We start from the raw sequence: 16,343 nt of genomic DNA on the forward strand, positions 1-16,343 counted from the left end.
TTATTTTAGCTTATATTTGATTATAAATTCCCCTTATTATTTATTGTCCTCAACCTGTCATCATATATTATCAAGATCTATATTATGGGAAAAGATCTATAATCAAAAATTTTATTTCAAATGACTATTTATAATCTATAATTTATGAAAACAAAATATTTTAAGATTTTAATATATTAAAAATGTGAAAATTTTATTTAATATCTTTATTTTATAAATCATTTCAAACATGTATATTTGTTTTATCATTTCATATGAAAACTTTACAGTCTATTCACTGCACTGCAAAGTATCATTATATATATCAGTGCATTTTTGGATACATTTATTCATTAAATTTCCATTTTTCACATTTTCTTTGATGCTTTGTTTTGTTTGTTGCAAAGCTTCTCTTATTCCAAATCGATATTTTTGATTGACTTTAGTGATTTGTTTTTGTTTTTCAACATTGAGTACATGCAACGCAAATTTAAGTTGCTTCGACAATTCGATAATTTCCGATTTTTGTTTGTTTAACATTGTCCTTCTCTTATCGAGAAAATCATCCTTAAGTTTGTTCTCTTTTCGCTGTCTTTCTTCGTTTTCGATGTGCTCTGCTTTGGATTTGAGATTTTCTGCTAAATCAAAGTCTTTTCGATATCCTGCGATTTTGGCTTGTTCACGAATTTTTTCAGCTGAGCTGTCAGGAAGAAGTTGTATATTTGCAAAATTAAAAAGACACTGTTTTTCATGTTCAATTAAAACATCAATATGATTAATTTGAAGTTTATGAAATGAATCACTGATTTTTTGACGAATCACAATTTCTTGTTGTTCATATACTTTATTTATTGAAGCAACTTGATCATCACGAAGTTGAGAATATTCGTTAAGCTGAGCTTGAAATTTATTGATAAAATTTTGAATAATTTCTTCGTCATTGTTTTGTTCGATTTCACAAATTACTGAATTAATTTTACCTGCTGATAAAAAATCACCACTATTAATTGCAACATTAAGTTGTTCTTTGAGAAGTTTTTCTACCATTTTGGTTCCATAAGAGAAAAGTGGCAATATTTCAACACTTTATTTCAACGGTTATATTCGTTAATATGAGGAAATGGATATAGGAAAAGAAAATAGGGTTGCAAGCCTAAAAGAAAGGTTTGAAGAATTCAAAAAATATGAACAACTTAGTAATAATGCTGTTGATTCCAAATGGCGCGAAATTCTAGTAGCTGAAAAGAACAAAGAACAAAAATCATCAATCGAAAAAATTCGAGCTGATTATACCAAGCAACTTGATCGTTGTGATGTAATTATAAATAGGCTTTTCCAATGGTTAAATGAAGGAGAATCGCAATATCAATTTGCACTTCGAGCACATAAAAAAAATCTCGAAACACTCAACAATCTTTCCAACAAACGACTTCAAAATGACTTTGATCGTTTTAATGAATCTTTAAAAACCATTGTTAATGAATATGATTCAAATCGAAAGTCTACTCTTGATCAATACAACAAAAATGTCTCAGAAATCCGTGACATAATCAATGCCATTGACCATGAATACACGCTTAAAAAGAACGAACTTGAAAGCAAATTCCGTAGTCAAAAAGATCATCTTCAAACTAATAATCAAGAAATGATCTCAACTCTCCGCACACATCTTACAGAAGAAACTAATGCCGTATCCTCGGCCATCACTGAAGCCTATAAATCCTACAAACGTCTTAGTAGTGGGCGAATGGAACAATTTAATCAAATGTTGGAAAAGCACAAAAACCGCCAAAAAATCATGAAATCGAATGAAGACGAAATCATACGTAATGCGTCCGAAATCTCACATTGGCATCGAAAAATCAAGAACAACGAACGCGAATCTCGTGAATCTAATGAACGACTTCGCACCGAAAAAAACAATCTTTCACTTCACTTTCGGGAACTTAAAGAAATAATGGCACAGTTTCGTGTTACTGAAGCACGGAAACTTGCCGAAATCTCTGTTGCATTTGAGGATATTAATAATGAGCTTACCAATAAGTTGAAACTTGCTGAGAAAATCCTTAAATACGCCGAAATGGCGCGAAAACTTGAGACTGAGAGTGAGCAAATTCTTCCATTTCCTCAAACAATTGTTGATACTGATCCGGAAATTAAGAGCCAAATGCAACAATTTAAGCTGCAGCTTAAAGGAGATTCGAAATATGTCGCCGAAAGTGACCTGTTCGATAACTTTTATCGAAGATATAATAAAGTTTTGTTGGATAAGTTGTCGTTGCAACGTGAAAAAGAAGCACTGACACAAAAGAATTTGGCGTTGAAGTCAATGCTAAAGAAATATATGGCTGGAATGGGAATATCGCCGGACTTAATGAACAAGCCAAATACTTTGTTCATAGTAAACCAAAATACAAACGCACCCCTAAGAAGAGTCGACCAAGAAGCAATACCTAAAATTGATGCGGGATTAACTATAGGCGCAAACAAATTGCAGGGATTTTAATTGTATATAAAAATTGTTTAAAAGAAAATTGTTTTTAAAAAGAAACTCTGATTTAAAAGAGTATAATATGTTATGTTTGTTATATTAAAGAAATTTGATTTTACATATTTAGAATTGATATTTGAAAAATTATAATTTTTTTTTCCTTTCTAAGCTGTATTCCATGTAACAATAATAGTGAAAGAAAATTATGAATGATATATTTTTGTAAAATTTAAGATGAATTGTTTACTTGTGCTTTGCAAAAAGAGCTGTAAACTCTTGGTTGTTCCTTGGTTCTACAGAGGTTTCAACAATTTTTGGTTGGCCATCAACCTTCTTGAAGAAGTGAACAGTTGGGATGTGTCTCACATTATATTCAGAGCAAAGGTCCCTATATTCGTCTCTATTTACGCCAATGAACTTGACGTCTGGGTTGTCTGCAATGATCTTTGGTAGCCAAGCATTAAGTCTTCTGCAATCTGGGCACCAGTCAGCAGAAAAGTCAACAACAACAAGACCTTTCTCAACACCATCAGCAATGAGTTTCTTGAGTGCAGCAGAGTCACCTGAAAATTGTTCCATCAATAAAATTGTGATGTAATTTTTGCTTCAGCGTCCGGCGGTTTTGAAACCGATATTGGCACTCAATTTTGCTCTGAAAAATTGATTGGGTTGAATTTATCGTAATTGATGAACATCACAAAGCACTTTGGGTGAAAAAGTGACGCGTCATTACTCTCGTTCATATGTATATTAAATATTTTCTATAATAAATCACGTGTTAATCCACAATAAAAAGGGGTAAAACAACAAAAAGGTACTATAAATATGTCGATTTGTTACCAGAGAGTTAACAATGAATTTTTTTTATTTGTGCCACGATATAAAAGTGGCGGCATTAACCAACTTGCACCAAAAAGAAAAACCGTATAAAACAATAATTTTTGTAATTTTTATTGGGTTTGTGTGTTTCCCTTTTACATCTCGAATTTTTTTAACAAAAATGCATCCAAAAGATTCATTTGATTTAATCATTTATGAATCTTGGTCTAAACACTGCCCTTTCTGTAACATCACTGCAACAATTACACCAACAGCAACTAAAGAAGATGCAATAATGACAGTTATTACACATTATAAACCAAGTGTTGGTTATTTAATTCGTTCGCTTCGTTCAGTTGGCTGCCAAGCTACTATTGTTTGTTTTGTACCAGATAACGTTAATATTCCACGAGAAATCCTTAATTGTGGGCTTGAACTTGTATACATATCAAATGTTACAACTCGCCTCTCTACAAGTGTTGAAAAATATCGATGGGAATTATATTACAAATACCTTACAGGTGAAGGGAAGAAGTTCAGACGGGTAATGCATACTGATGGATTTGATGCATTTTATTTTGGAGATCCATTTTCAGTTGCAACAGATGAAAACACTTTGTATTTCCAATCTGAGAGCCGACCTATTTCTAGATGTTCTTATAACTCTGCTTGGATACTCGGATGCCATTACAATCTTACTACTGAAATATTGGAAAGTCCAATAATTTGTAGCGGATCATTAATTGGTGGACGTGTACCATTCATTAAAATGGTTGAACTGTTAATAACACATGATGAGTGGATGCAATGTTGGGACCATGGCTTTGATCAAGGCGATTTTAACTATGTCATTTACACGCGATTAAATCAAAGTTATATTAAACATGAAATTATCGACTGTAATGGAAGATTTATATCGATGCATTACTGTTGGCCGAAGGGTAAACATTTGGCGCCTTCGGGCCATTTCCCGACGCGAGATGATAAGGACACACTGGTATATATGCACCAGTATAATAGGCACCAGAACATAATCGACTACGTGAGAGAAAAATGTAATCCGGAAATATGATAATTATGTTAAATGTGTAAAGAATTCGTTGAAATAAATATGAAAAAATTAATATGAATTTATGTAATACATTTAAGGAAAAATTTAATAATGTGATTTAACAAGATAAATATAAAGATGATGAATTAATGGATGTGTATGATGAATGGATGATTTGTCTTCGAGATGTGTTAAGTACAGGTTGTGAGTTTATTAACTATAAATAAGGTTCGAAGTATTTATTATATACCCTAGATTAATCTTAAATGTATTTATTATTACGGTAAAAATGATTATAATAAAAATACATATAATAATATCAAAACTATTGTTATGACATTAAATGAAAATGTATCAGATAATTGATGATTTAAGTGTTTATCTTGGTACTACTATTGAAGGATGTATTTCATGGCCTACGAACCCATTTACCATCACATTTATAATAACAAATACAGCTGACAAATCAATAACATTCATATCAATAATAATATATATAACTTTCACACCCACTTAACTTAATCTTTATTTTTCATTACTTCTTTGTTAAACTCTTTCACATTGACTATGAATGGTCTCGATTATTTTTATATTACTCTTGATTTTGTGTATTATGAATGAAAATTAATAATTTAAACATATTCCATAAGTTTTTACTTTGATTTCTATCCATTAATATCTACAAATTCACAAGTTAATACAAAAAACACCAACAATAAACTCTCATATAAAAATATTATTTTCATTACGCAATTAATAATCAATATACTTAAGATTTTATCTTGTATACAATAGATTATGGCCTGTATTGTATTGCCAGATTATGAATATTTTTAATATTTTAACTAATCCTAATTATGGATATGACTTGTATAAATAAGGGTCAAGTTCAAAAATGATACACAAACAAATGCTTATTGTATGTTATTAATTCATATTTATAAAAATAATTATCATTAGGTTGTTTAGTAACCAACTGTGAAACGTTTTCCAATATAATTACCATTTGCAATTTCATCAACCATTGCAACTGCATAATCAGAATTTGATATTTTGCTTTCACCTTTTTCATTAAATATTGTTTCATCACCGCTTAATCTAAATTTTCCTTGTTTCTCACCTGGATAAATTTCCATTGATGGACACAATACAGTTCCTGGGACATCTTTTTGTTCCAACACAAGAGAAAGAAGTTTTGCAGTAGCATTTGCAAGTGGCATATATTCAGGTGGAAAGCCTGATGAGTCCATATTACGCGCTCCATTAGTAATAAGTGTTCCTGCACCACCGACAGCAAGAAGACGACGTGCTCCAACTTTTTTAGCGGCTTCAATTATGTTCTTTGTAGCATTAACTTGAAGTTCTTCCATTTTTTCAAATGTTGAATCCTTTGGTGGACAGTAAGCATGAATAACAATTTCAACACCTTTCAATGCTTCTTCAAGTTTTTGCAAATTAAAAACATCAGCAGCAATATGTGAACACTTTCCATTTGGAAATTGTTTTGGTGGATTCCTACTAATTGCAACTGTATCATAACCTCTTAATACAGATTCTTCGAATATCTTTGCACCAATGAAACCAGTGGCACCAACAACAGCAACTTTCATCAATAAAAATGAAGTGATTTTGCTGAAGTTCTTCAACAAAAGAAATTTCTGTTAAATTGAATTAATTCATTATAGAAATTTGAATGCGTAACGATTGCCCGACCAATCGTTTTAAATGATTTATGTATTTTTGCGTTTCGTTGAAGTAATTTTAAAATTTCTTATTAGTAATTAATGAAATAAGTTCAAATAAATTTCTTAAGATCAAATTAAATATTATGATATAATGCATATATACAAAAATTACAGGAAATAAAAACATATAAAATATATTAAACTTTATTTTGATAAATGTATAAAATGATAAACATCAACTTGAATAGCTTTTATGTTCTGCTTATGGAACTTGTATAGTTTTTTTAAATCAAAGTCGACTTCCATCATTACTTCGCCTTTGATTCCTAATTTTGGTGCTGCAATATCTAATACATGATGTCTTGTAGATGTTTTATGAAATGAATAAATACCACCAGTTGAAATATTAGAGGCTACTTGAAGGAATTGTATGTCAACTCCTTTATTTCGTGTTCCAAAGGGAGGATTCATGATAACTGTATCAACTTGTATATCTGTTATTTTTGTGACATCTTCTTCATGAAAAATAATTTTTGGTTCTTCGTCAAATTTAAGAAGATCGAGATTTCGTTTAGCAGCTTCAATACTTAATGGATCAATATCAAAGGCATGAACTTCAGCAGCTCCCATACATAATGCAGCAATAGATAAGATACCACAACCACACCCAAGGTCTGCTACAACTTTTCCTTCTATATCATCATAAAGATTTGATGCATTGAATATAACTTCAGCTGCAAGTCTTGGAGGTGTAGGATATTGTTCGAGTTCAATATTTGGCTTTGGAGGTCCTTCAAATCCTTCAAGAAGTCTTTGGAGTGCTTTAAGTTTCATTTTTGCTCAGCCAAAAATTTTGAGAAGAAAATTTTCTTCAATCGAAACGCGAAATCCACCCAAAGAACGAGAGTTTTCAATTGATTTATCGAATTTAAATTACACCATTTTAAGTTTTACAAAATTTTGGAATTTATTTGATAAATCGTGATATATTATTTTATAAGTATTTTTATTTTATTTACAAATAATTATATTTTTACATACACACTTTAATTTCCAACTATTTTAAGTCAAAAACAGCAACTTATAGCCAAAATTAAAAAATGTCAAAATCATATGAATGTGACCAATAATTATAAAACACAATAGATTTAGATCTAACCTAATGGTAAACACTCATAGATTCATTTATTAGTTTATCTTGGTCTTGGTTAAAACAAGGGAAAAAGCATTTTTTTGTTTTTGATTATCAAGAAATCAGATTGATTAAAATAATAAAAATAATACATATACAGCAAAACTTACCAATCACATGTAGATTCATGTAAAATTAGTTTAGGATAATTTGACTTTTTGCAACATTTTTTTTACGACTTTTATTTTTATTTCGTCAATTTTTTAACATTTCATACAAATTTTGATAAAATAAAATAAAATTTAATTCCTTACAAAAAATCTCTAATGTTTCATCAACTCGAAATATCAAATACCACACTTCATAAAATCTCAAAATTTTTAAACAATAATGAAGGCACATTAACATCGATTAAAGAAGACCTAAAGAATTCCCCAACCACTGTATTATTTTCATGTTTTCATTATCTTCGACAATGGCTCTGTGATAAATGTCAGCAAAATAAAAACATTCGATCAGCGTTATATTTATTAGGAATTTTATATCAAAAAATTCCGTCGATAATTTTTATAAAAGAAGTAAACAAGTTAACAATTAAAATTAAAGAACCAAAATGGATTTTATATAATTTATATAGAGATATTGATTCAACACTATTTTATTTTAGAGATAATATATTTACAACTATAATATATGATGATTTTATAACGTCAGGAAATTCATATCAATTTATAACTCAAACATTTAATTTTGACATCGAAAACTTATTTCAAATTGATTATGATACAACATTTCAAGCAGCATGTATTAGACATTTTAAAAGATTAATTATTAATCATGTGCCTGTTACTGTTTTTACGCAATTAACTGAGCGTAAAAACACAAGAATATTATTAACAAAAGCAATCATTGATATTTTAAATGAACTAAACAAAGAACGAAACGCAACACAAGAAGAATTACTTTTTGCGTTTTCAAATGTATTTTTATATATAAATGCGTTTACTTTAACAAATCAAATCGATGGAAATTTACTTTGTGACTTTATGCAAACAAGTCCATTCTTATCTCCTTTTTTAATATTATCAATGATTAATAATATTCCGATAACAATGTATTTATTTAATATGTTAACTCCAATAGAAACAAACCCAAAAAATTCGTTTCAAATGATTGAGTTATCATCATCAAATGAATTAGATTCTTTTGTTAAGCAAATACCAACAATTTTATCTAATTATTTTTTATCAACTAATGTTAATGAAGATAATTTAACATATAATAAAAATGATGATAATGAATTACTTTCATATATTCATTTATCATCATCTTCTTTATATAATAAAATGAAAGCCGTGTTAAGTGTAGCTCATGAAAGAAAATTAGGTCCATTACATGTTTCTGGTATGGGAATATTATTATTAAGATGTATAACATTTTCATTACAAAGAACTTTAGGCGATTGTGCTGAAACTCGAATGTTCACACCGAATTTTTGTCATTTTGTTAAAACTGTTTTTTCTGTTTTATCTACTGAGTTTTCTGATCAATTAGCCCAAAAATTTTTCGATTGTTCTATTAAAGATTTTAATTTAATTGATTTAACCATAAGAGGTGTATTTTCACATTTAATTCATGTTATACTTAATCATCCAACTAATAATCGAATTTGTAGTTTTTGTATTTTAGCAACACAACATCCAGAGTCATATAAAAGCGCACATTTACTAATATCGAAATTATTTCAATGTGAGCAACCAAAGTTTTCACAACAAATCGAAGACATAATTAATAAATCAGGCGATATTTTTATATTAGTAGAAATTATTGAAGCAATATTTAATATGTTATATATCGATTCATTTGAACAATATAATAAAATAATGAAAATTGCCGAAGGAATTATTCATAAATTTGGAATCCAAATATCACAACAAAACTCATTAATCTTTATCGATTCTATAAATTGTGATAAATCAAGTTTAAATAAAGAATCAATTACATTTATCTCCGAATTTTCTCAAATTAGAATCAACTCATCAATTAGATCAAATGCATATTTTAATAGTAATAATGATATATCACCAATAATCTTTAAATTGTTTTCAATGACTAAACCTTTTACTAATTTAGAATACGCTGACTTCATAGTAGGTCAAATTTGTATTCTTTTGGAAAATTTATATCATACTGAAGATGGCCCAAGTAAATTCATATTAAGACCTTGTGATTATGCATTACCAATAAGTCAATCATTAGTTGGTCGACTTTTAACATTTCATTTCCCTGATCTTGCTTTTAAACTAATACAAACAATGATTCCTGTTTTAGTTGAAGATTCAGCACCACTTCATTGGATTATTTCTTTCACCACTTTATATAGACATTTAATAACAAATGAAATCGCTGATTGTTTAAATAATATGATAACTCAACTTCCATATGCTGATGAATATTATGTTTTAGAAAATGATAAAATGTTTTATCGAATTGGAAACTTATTAAGTACTAAAGAATTTGCTTTGATTCAAAACCCTGATTGTATTAATTGTGAATATCAATCAATATATTTACATGTAAATGCATTTTGTCATTGTTCGATTTCTCTTTCTTCTTTATCTGCTAAACAAATTGCAAATCATTTATTAAGTCCTTTAAATGACATAAAATCTTTTTGGAAAAATAGAGAAGAAAATTTGATTTCTTTTGCGAAAATCGCTTCACAATTACATATTGATATTGAAATGGAATATTTGAGGAAATTGTTAAACAGTAGATATTGTCAAATTAGTATTAATATTGGAAGAATATTCTTTAAATTAATGCCTTTAAAAATACTTAAAAGTTTAGTTCGTAATTTTCAATCTTATGTATGTAATGAAAAAAATTTATTGTTTTTCTTACAAATTGTTTTTCCTCATTTTGATAGGTTTAAAGGTAATGAAACATTAGCAGCTAATTTATTATATAAAATATTAAATGTAACAAGTAAAAGTCAAAATAATGGTTTACTTAAAATTGCTGTTGATGTTATTGGAGTATTTTATTTGAAGTTAGACCTACACGAATTTAAAAAAAATCTTTTGGAAAATATTGGAGAAGTAAAAGACGAATACAAACAAAAACTTCTTTTCATTTTTGATTGTACTTAAGTAAAGCAAAATTAAACTGTTCTTATCGTTATCTGCCGGTGATCAAAATAAATTCAAATTTTTGTGTTAACGTACACCAAAGCCAAAAATGACGAAGTCTTTATACGATTTTGTCTCATCAGTTCGATTACTTGAATCTCCTGAAGAAGAAAAGTTTATTATTTCAACAGAGAAAGCAGAAATTCGTTCATACTTAAGAAAGTTAGATCCTGATTTTAGGCCAACTATTGTTGCTAAGCTAATTTTTCTTAATCTTATGAATCAAGACACATCTTGGGGACAGATGGAAACCATTAATTTAATGGCTAGTGAAAGATTTAGTTATAAATCTATTGGCTATATTGGTGCTTCAATTCTTTTAGACCCAGAAAGTGAGATTTCAATGCTTACCACGCAAATAATTACCAATGATTTGAATAGTCAGGATATAAATATTCAATGTCTTGCATTATCATATATTGCAAACAATGGTTCTAGAGACATTTGTAGAGCTGTTAGCTCTTCTGTTCAGCGGTTGTTTAATTCCCCAATAGCACGTATCATGAAATTTGCTGGGATGGCTGCAGCTAATATTGTTCGTACAAATCCTGATTTATCAGATGGGTTCAAGAACTCAGTTCAACCCCTTCTTAACAACAGTAATCATGGGGTTGTTAACTCCGGAATCAATCTTGTTCTCATCCTAATTAATAATTGTCCAAAGCTTGCAGGGATTTGGAAACAGTTTTCTGGTCCATTTACCAAAATCCTTAAAGGTCTTACTAATTCTAGATTAGGAAAAGAATTTAAATTTGAAACATTTAATGATCCTTTCATGCAAATTAATTGCTTAAAGGCACTTGGTGCACTTAAGAAAAGTTCTCAAGAACTTGATGAATTACTTCAAACCATTATTTCAAGCACAGTAACAAAAAAAAACATTGGACGTTCAATACTTTACGAAGCCGTCGAAACCGTTATAACCGTTTCAAATAATCCATCACTTCGAGCACTTGCTTTTAATCAAATTGGCCGTCTTTTTAAGACAAATAACCCTAGTGTAATTTATTCTTCTTTGTCTGCTTTTGCACGTATTCTTCAAAACAAAAAATTTGTTGTTGATGCAAATAATGTTGATACACAAGCCTTACAAAGATACAAGGCACAAGTTGTTAAATGTCTTGACCATCAAGACCCTTCGATTAGGAGACGTGCACTTGACGTAATAACAGCTTTGATTGATGAGAGTAATGCAGAATCACTTATCCCAGAAATCTTAGCCTATGTTAAACTTGCGGACTCTGATTTTAGGACTGATATGATTTCAAGGATTTATACAGCCACACAAAAGTATGCGAAATCCAAAGAATGGAATTTCGACATCATTCATCAAATGTTAATTGAAAGTGGAAACTACATATCCACTGAAATCATTACATCATTTTGTGAGTTAATTTCGAATAATCCTGATCTCCAACAATATTCTGTTGAAAAACTTAGTGCATCTCTTAGTAACTTTAGTGAAAACCAATCACTTGTTCAAGTTGCAGCCTTTATTATTGGAGAATTCGCCACCAATGATAATGGTGAACTTCAAATTTTCAAGAAAATAATTTCATTACCACAAACCAAACCTGAGACCATAATGTACATAATAACATCCATGTCTAAGCTCTCTGTTCGTTTTAATTGTATCCAAGACACCACAGAGGTCCTCAAGTACTTGATGCAGAACAATAATCTCGAAGTTCAACAGAGAGCAGGTGAAATGACCAAATTACTGGGGCACCCCGAACAATGTGAAGGCTTTTTTGCACCTTTAAATGATAATACGACTGAAACAAGTGAACAAAACCCATTATTAATAGTTGAAGATAACAAAGGAAATAATGATAATTCAAATCATGTTGATGATTTATTATTATCAATATTAGATAATGATTTTAATACTCAACAAAATGATCTATTGACATTACAAACTCAGCCTAAGCAAGAAATACCATCTAAATTAAATGGTTTGACATTACTTTATGAAGGAAATAATTTTGTGATTTACGGACAATCGAAAGTTAATCCAAATGACCAACGACAAGTTGCACTTCAACTTGTGTATTATTCGAAGAGCGACATGACATTAACAAATTTCGAAGTTGAATATGCTGTTTCTTATGGGTATAAAATGAATGTAACAAATGCGGACAGAAAAAACGTTTCGAAAATTGGAAATGTTCCGATGGTTCAAATTGTTTACTTGTTGAACGAAAACGGACAAAAGTTCCAATTAAACGTTACGGCAAAGTATATGCGTGGCAACAAACAAATGAATGAAAATGGAATAATTAATGCGATTCCATTGTGATAAATAAATAAATCTTTATAATACAAAGGAATTTTAAACCTAATTCGTTATTCGGCTTCGTTGGCATCTTTCGCATTGCTGCCGTTGTCTTCCTTCGCTCCTTTTTCTGTTTTGTCTTCGTCGCTTTCATTTGTTTCGTTTTCTTCTTTTGCTTCGCTTTTGTCTTTTTCTTCGCTTTCTTCATTATTTTCATTTGTTTCGTTTTCTTCCTTTGCGCCATTTTCGACTTTTCCTTTGTCTTCGTCGTTTTCTTTCGTTATTTGGTTATTTTCATTTGTTTCGTTTTCTTCTTTTGCTTTACTTTTGTCTTCTTCTTTATCCGTTTCTTTGACTTCGCTTTCTTTGATTCCTTCGTTGTTTTCGTTTTCTTTGTTTTCTTGCTTCACTTCACTTTTGTCTTCTTCTTTATCTTTTTCTTCAAGTTCGCTTTCTTTGATTACTTCGTTATTTTCGTTTTCATTGTTTTCTTCCTTTTCATCTTTTTCTTTGTTATTATCTTCTTCTTTCTTTTCTTTGCTTTCGTTCTCGTTTGTTTCTTTCTCGGTCCAGAACTCGAATGTCACTGGTGCTCCGTTCTCTATCTTCAGCATTGCGAACTGTATTCCGTCCAATTCGTTATTGCACATCACCTTGAGCGCGCACACACCTCCGGGCATTATCATTCCTCTTGTTGGCTCCAGCGCGACGTTCTCCGGCACGAAGGACACCTCCCAACTTGCGATTGCGCACGAGACATTTGTTATGAGCACTTCTTTGCATCCGTTTGTAATTCCGAATGAATTTGGCTCCGCAGTGCACTTAGGGAAAGAAAGCTTTGTAATTTCATTCAACTTTTTCATCCGAATTTCGTTAAACGCTTCTTGTTTTTCCTTGATGACATAAGGGACAGGGAAAAGATATAAAGCGGAAACAGGTCTATGATCACTGAACATATTATCGGGGTATGAAATGTATTCAGTGCATTTTGGTTGCGTTGGGAAATTCTTTTCGATTTCATTTGTGGAGAAATTCGATTCAGTTTCGAATTTCGTTTTAACATCGGAAAGTCGTAAAATATCTGTTTCGAAAACAGGCTTATCAAAATTGCCAACAGAAAGACGAGGATGAGAACAGTGTACTAATATTCGGTCAGTGTATGAAGGGATTCGTGTTATGTTATAATTGTTACAATGTTCTAAAAATTTATATGTCGGAGGAAATGTGATTTGTTCTTCATAATATGAAGAAAATTCTTTGTTCTCTGCTTTATATTGAAGAAGTTGTTCGTTTTTGAAGAGTTCATCGATGTTATTATTTTCAATAAGTCTAACAACTTCTTCAGATGGAATATCAATGCGATAATTTAAATCGCCAAAAAACACCGAATAATCGTATGGTGTTTTAGAGACTTCTTCTAATAATATATTGACTTCTGAATTTCGTTTTTGATAATTTTCATTGTGAGGAGTTAAATGACAGCCGATAAACGCTATCGTCGTGTTGCCGTTAATTGAGATGTACGATAGAACGGCACTTTTGTTGGCACCAAACCCATTTACACCCAAACGAACAGAGCGATGGGTCTCACATTTGATTGTTTCTGTGATATCTTTAAGTTTAACAATGCGTAGGTAAACTCCACCGAGTGATTCTTCAAAGATTTTTTCATATAAGTGATTCTCATCAGCTTGATCAAATACTTCGCCCCATTTTTGACAAAGCTCAGAATCACCAAAAACTACAGCATGAATCGAAAAGTCTATTTCTTGTAATACAATTGCAACAATTTTGGCATTATGAGTAAATATATGTTTAGCAGATTCAAAGGTATCCGATTCTGGAGGCCTTTGGGCAACATTCCATGTAACCATAAAAACTGGGAAATCTGCCAATTCTGTATAGAAATGAAAATTTTGTAAATTTGTTCTACGTATCCATGTATCACGTGCACCTGCAAATAGACCAAGAGGAAAGAAAGGAACTGCTTCAGTATGTATTATATTTTCATTTGGTGACTTGTGTCCATATTTATTCAAAAAAGATTGATTGTAGGATTCAAAATTATCTTTTTCAACTTTAGTTATGGACCTGCATACATTAATCTGGGAATTGATAAGATCTGAGCAAGTAAGATTCGGAAATAATAAATCTAAAGCAATATGACCGTAATTGGAAAATGTAATTCTAATTTTTGTCTCGTTTAATACAGATAAAACATATGTATTGATTGGAAAACATGCAATGACATTATCTTTCTTGAAATATAGAAAGGCTTTGAAAAGTGAATCTTCTGCAAGTGCAATACCAACATTAAGCGATTCTGACGAATTTGCTAATATTGCTTTGAATTCTATCCAAGATCCGCAGGTAGACAAAAACGAATCCATGCAATATTAAAAAAGTGTCAAAACGATGAAATAAAAAAATGAAAATATCTTGAAATTTATTTGAGATAGCTTACATTAAATATAAACATATTCCCAACATAAAATATAATATTCTGTTACTATGTAAATAATTTTCTAAATATGTTATATATAGTGTTTCTTGTAAGAGGTTTTGGTTGTAAAATTTTTGTATAATTATTTTAACGTACAATGAAAAACTGCGGATAATTCAAAAATCTTTTTATTACAACATAAACAAATTTTTTATGACTGAATCAAGCTTGATCAAAATAAAACCACGTGAGACATACGTATGATTTTTGGTTAGAATGATGTTACTGAATTGTTGCATTAGGTTTTTTTAAGCTTTGTCAAAAAAATTGTATTGAAATCAGCACTATGAATTTTATTAATAAAAATGAAATAAGAACAGGTCAAAAAGGAATTGGTGTTAAATTTTCAAAAGTTATCCATTAGTATATGATAATACCTGCATACAAAAATGAAGAAATTAAATGTTGAGGGTTTAGATCTAGTGCGAAGAAGATAAAAGAAAGTACATAAACATTTATAGATTGAGAATGATTTCGATTTCACTTGTTTCCTGATTAATTACAGGATTAAGTTGAACATCAGCAAGAGCAAGAAGAATTGATTCCTTTTCCATTCCATGACTCGCGAGAGATTTAGCCACTAAAGCAATGATTTTTTCTTTTTCTGGGAAAGATCCACTCATTGCTTTTTTAAGTATATGATCTTTAAGTCTCACCTGTGGAGGCTGACGTACTGTTGTTGTACTTGTGTATGGAGATTTTGTATTTCTGTCTGATGAATTTAATAATCTAGATGTTAGATAACTTGGTTTTGTTCTTTTTTTAGTCTTTCCATATGTTCGAGCATTTGCTGGCAGCGGGTAATTCAAATCATGATGTTTTCTATTAAGTCTTGCTAATTCGTCGTAATGTTTAATCATATCATTCCTGTAAGGTGCAGGATTTAAATTGCGTGCCATTTTGTCATACTCAGTAACTCTTTCAGTACTAATTATTGAGTCAAATTTTCTTGCTGTTGTTGTTCCAAAGCGTTTTTCTGTTGTTCTCATATGTTTTTAACGTATTTTATCCACTCAACTGATAAAATCTTCATAACCAGAAGTAATACAAAATTAAAGGATATCAATGTTTTCCCGTTGCTTTTTATATTTTAGCTCAAATATTGTTCCAAATTATTTTGTATAATTTATAATTTCAATTCACAATTTCGTCAAGAGAAACTCAAAGTGATTTAAATTCATTAATACTGTTCAACGTTCACCACCTCATATTATTAA

At 30.1% G+C, this 16,343-nt stretch overlaps 8 protein-coding genes across 8 annotated transcripts; 3 read left to right on the plus strand and 5 right to left on the minus strand.

Moving 5' to 3' along the window:
• Positions 1–1,099: 1,099 nt before the first annotated feature.
• GO595_006431 (Coiled-coil domain-containing protein 65) lies at positions 1,100–2,485 on the plus strand (the record flags this gene model as incomplete). The annotated part of the gene is made up of 1 exon (XM_067919783.1): positions 1,100–2,485. One exon carries the CDS (start codon positions 1,100–1,102, stop codon positions 2,483–2,485), a length of 1,386 nt encoding a protein of 461 aa, XP_067773309.1.
• Positions 2,486–2,713: 228 nt separating this feature from the next.
• Positions 2,714–3,049, minus strand: GO595_006432 (Thioredoxin; the record flags this gene model as incomplete). The annotated part of the gene is made up of 1 exon (XM_067919784.1): positions 2,714–3,049. The coding sequence occupies one exon, from the start codon at positions 3,047–3,049 to the stop codon at positions 2,714–2,716; it is 336 nt and encodes a 111-aa protein (XP_067773310.1).
• A 421-nt stretch (positions 3,050–3,470) lies between these two features.
• GO595_006433 (uncharacterized protein) lies at positions 3,471–4,361 on the plus strand (the record flags this gene model as incomplete). The annotated part of the gene is made up of 1 exon (XM_067919786.1): positions 3,471–4,361. The coding sequence occupies one exon, from the start codon at positions 3,471–3,473 to the stop codon at positions 4,359–4,361; it is 891 nt and encodes a 296-aa protein (XP_067773311.1).
• Positions 4,362–5,305: 944 nt separating this feature from the next.
• Positions 5,306–5,950, minus strand: GO595_006434 (NAD(P)-dependent oxidoreductase; the record flags this gene model as incomplete). The annotated part of the gene is made up of 1 exon (XM_067919787.1): positions 5,306–5,950. One exon carries the CDS (start codon positions 5,948–5,950, stop codon positions 5,306–5,308), a length of 645 nt encoding a protein of 214 aa, XP_067773312.1.
• A 279-nt stretch (positions 5,951–6,229) lies between these two features.
• GO595_006435 (methyltransferase-like protein 5) lies at positions 6,230–6,859 on the minus strand (the record flags this gene model as incomplete). Its single annotated transcript, XM_067919788.1, has 1 exon — positions 6,230–6,859. One exon carries the CDS (start codon positions 6,857–6,859, stop codon positions 6,230–6,232), a length of 630 nt encoding a protein of 209 aa, XP_067773313.1.
• Positions 6,860–10,397: 3,538 nt separating this feature from the next.
• GO595_006436 (Adaptin N terminal region family protein) lies at positions 10,398–12,647 on the plus strand (the record flags this gene model as incomplete). The annotated part of the gene is made up of 1 exon (XM_067919789.1): positions 10,398–12,647. The coding sequence occupies one exon, from the start codon at positions 10,398–10,400 to the stop codon at positions 12,645–12,647; it is 2,250 nt and encodes a 749-aa protein (XP_067773314.1).
• Positions 12,648–12,694: 47 nt separating this feature from the next.
• GO595_006437 (Endonuclease/Exonuclease/phosphatase family protein) lies at positions 12,695–15,013 on the minus strand (the record flags this gene model as incomplete). The annotated part of the gene is made up of 1 exon (XM_067919790.1): positions 12,695–15,013. One exon carries the CDS (start codon positions 15,011–15,013, stop codon positions 12,695–12,697), a length of 2,319 nt encoding a protein of 772 aa, XP_067773315.1.
• A 568-nt stretch (positions 15,014–15,581) lies between these two features.
• On the minus strand, positions 15,582–16,115 carry GO595_006438 (uncharacterized protein; the record flags this gene model as incomplete). Its single annotated transcript, XM_067919791.1, has 1 exon — positions 15,582–16,115. One exon carries the CDS (start codon positions 16,113–16,115, stop codon positions 15,582–15,584), a length of 534 nt encoding a protein of 177 aa, XP_067773316.1.
• Between the last annotated feature and the right edge of the window lie 228 nt (positions 16,116–16,343).

This window comes from Histomonas meleagridis (assembly GCF_020186115.1).
Source record: "Histomonas meleagridis strain 2922-C6/04-10x chromosome Unknown contig_44, whole genome shotgun sequence".
Classification (NCBI taxonomy): domain Eukaryota; phylum Parabasalia; order Tritrichomonadida; family Dientamoebidae; genus Histomonas; species Histomonas meleagridis.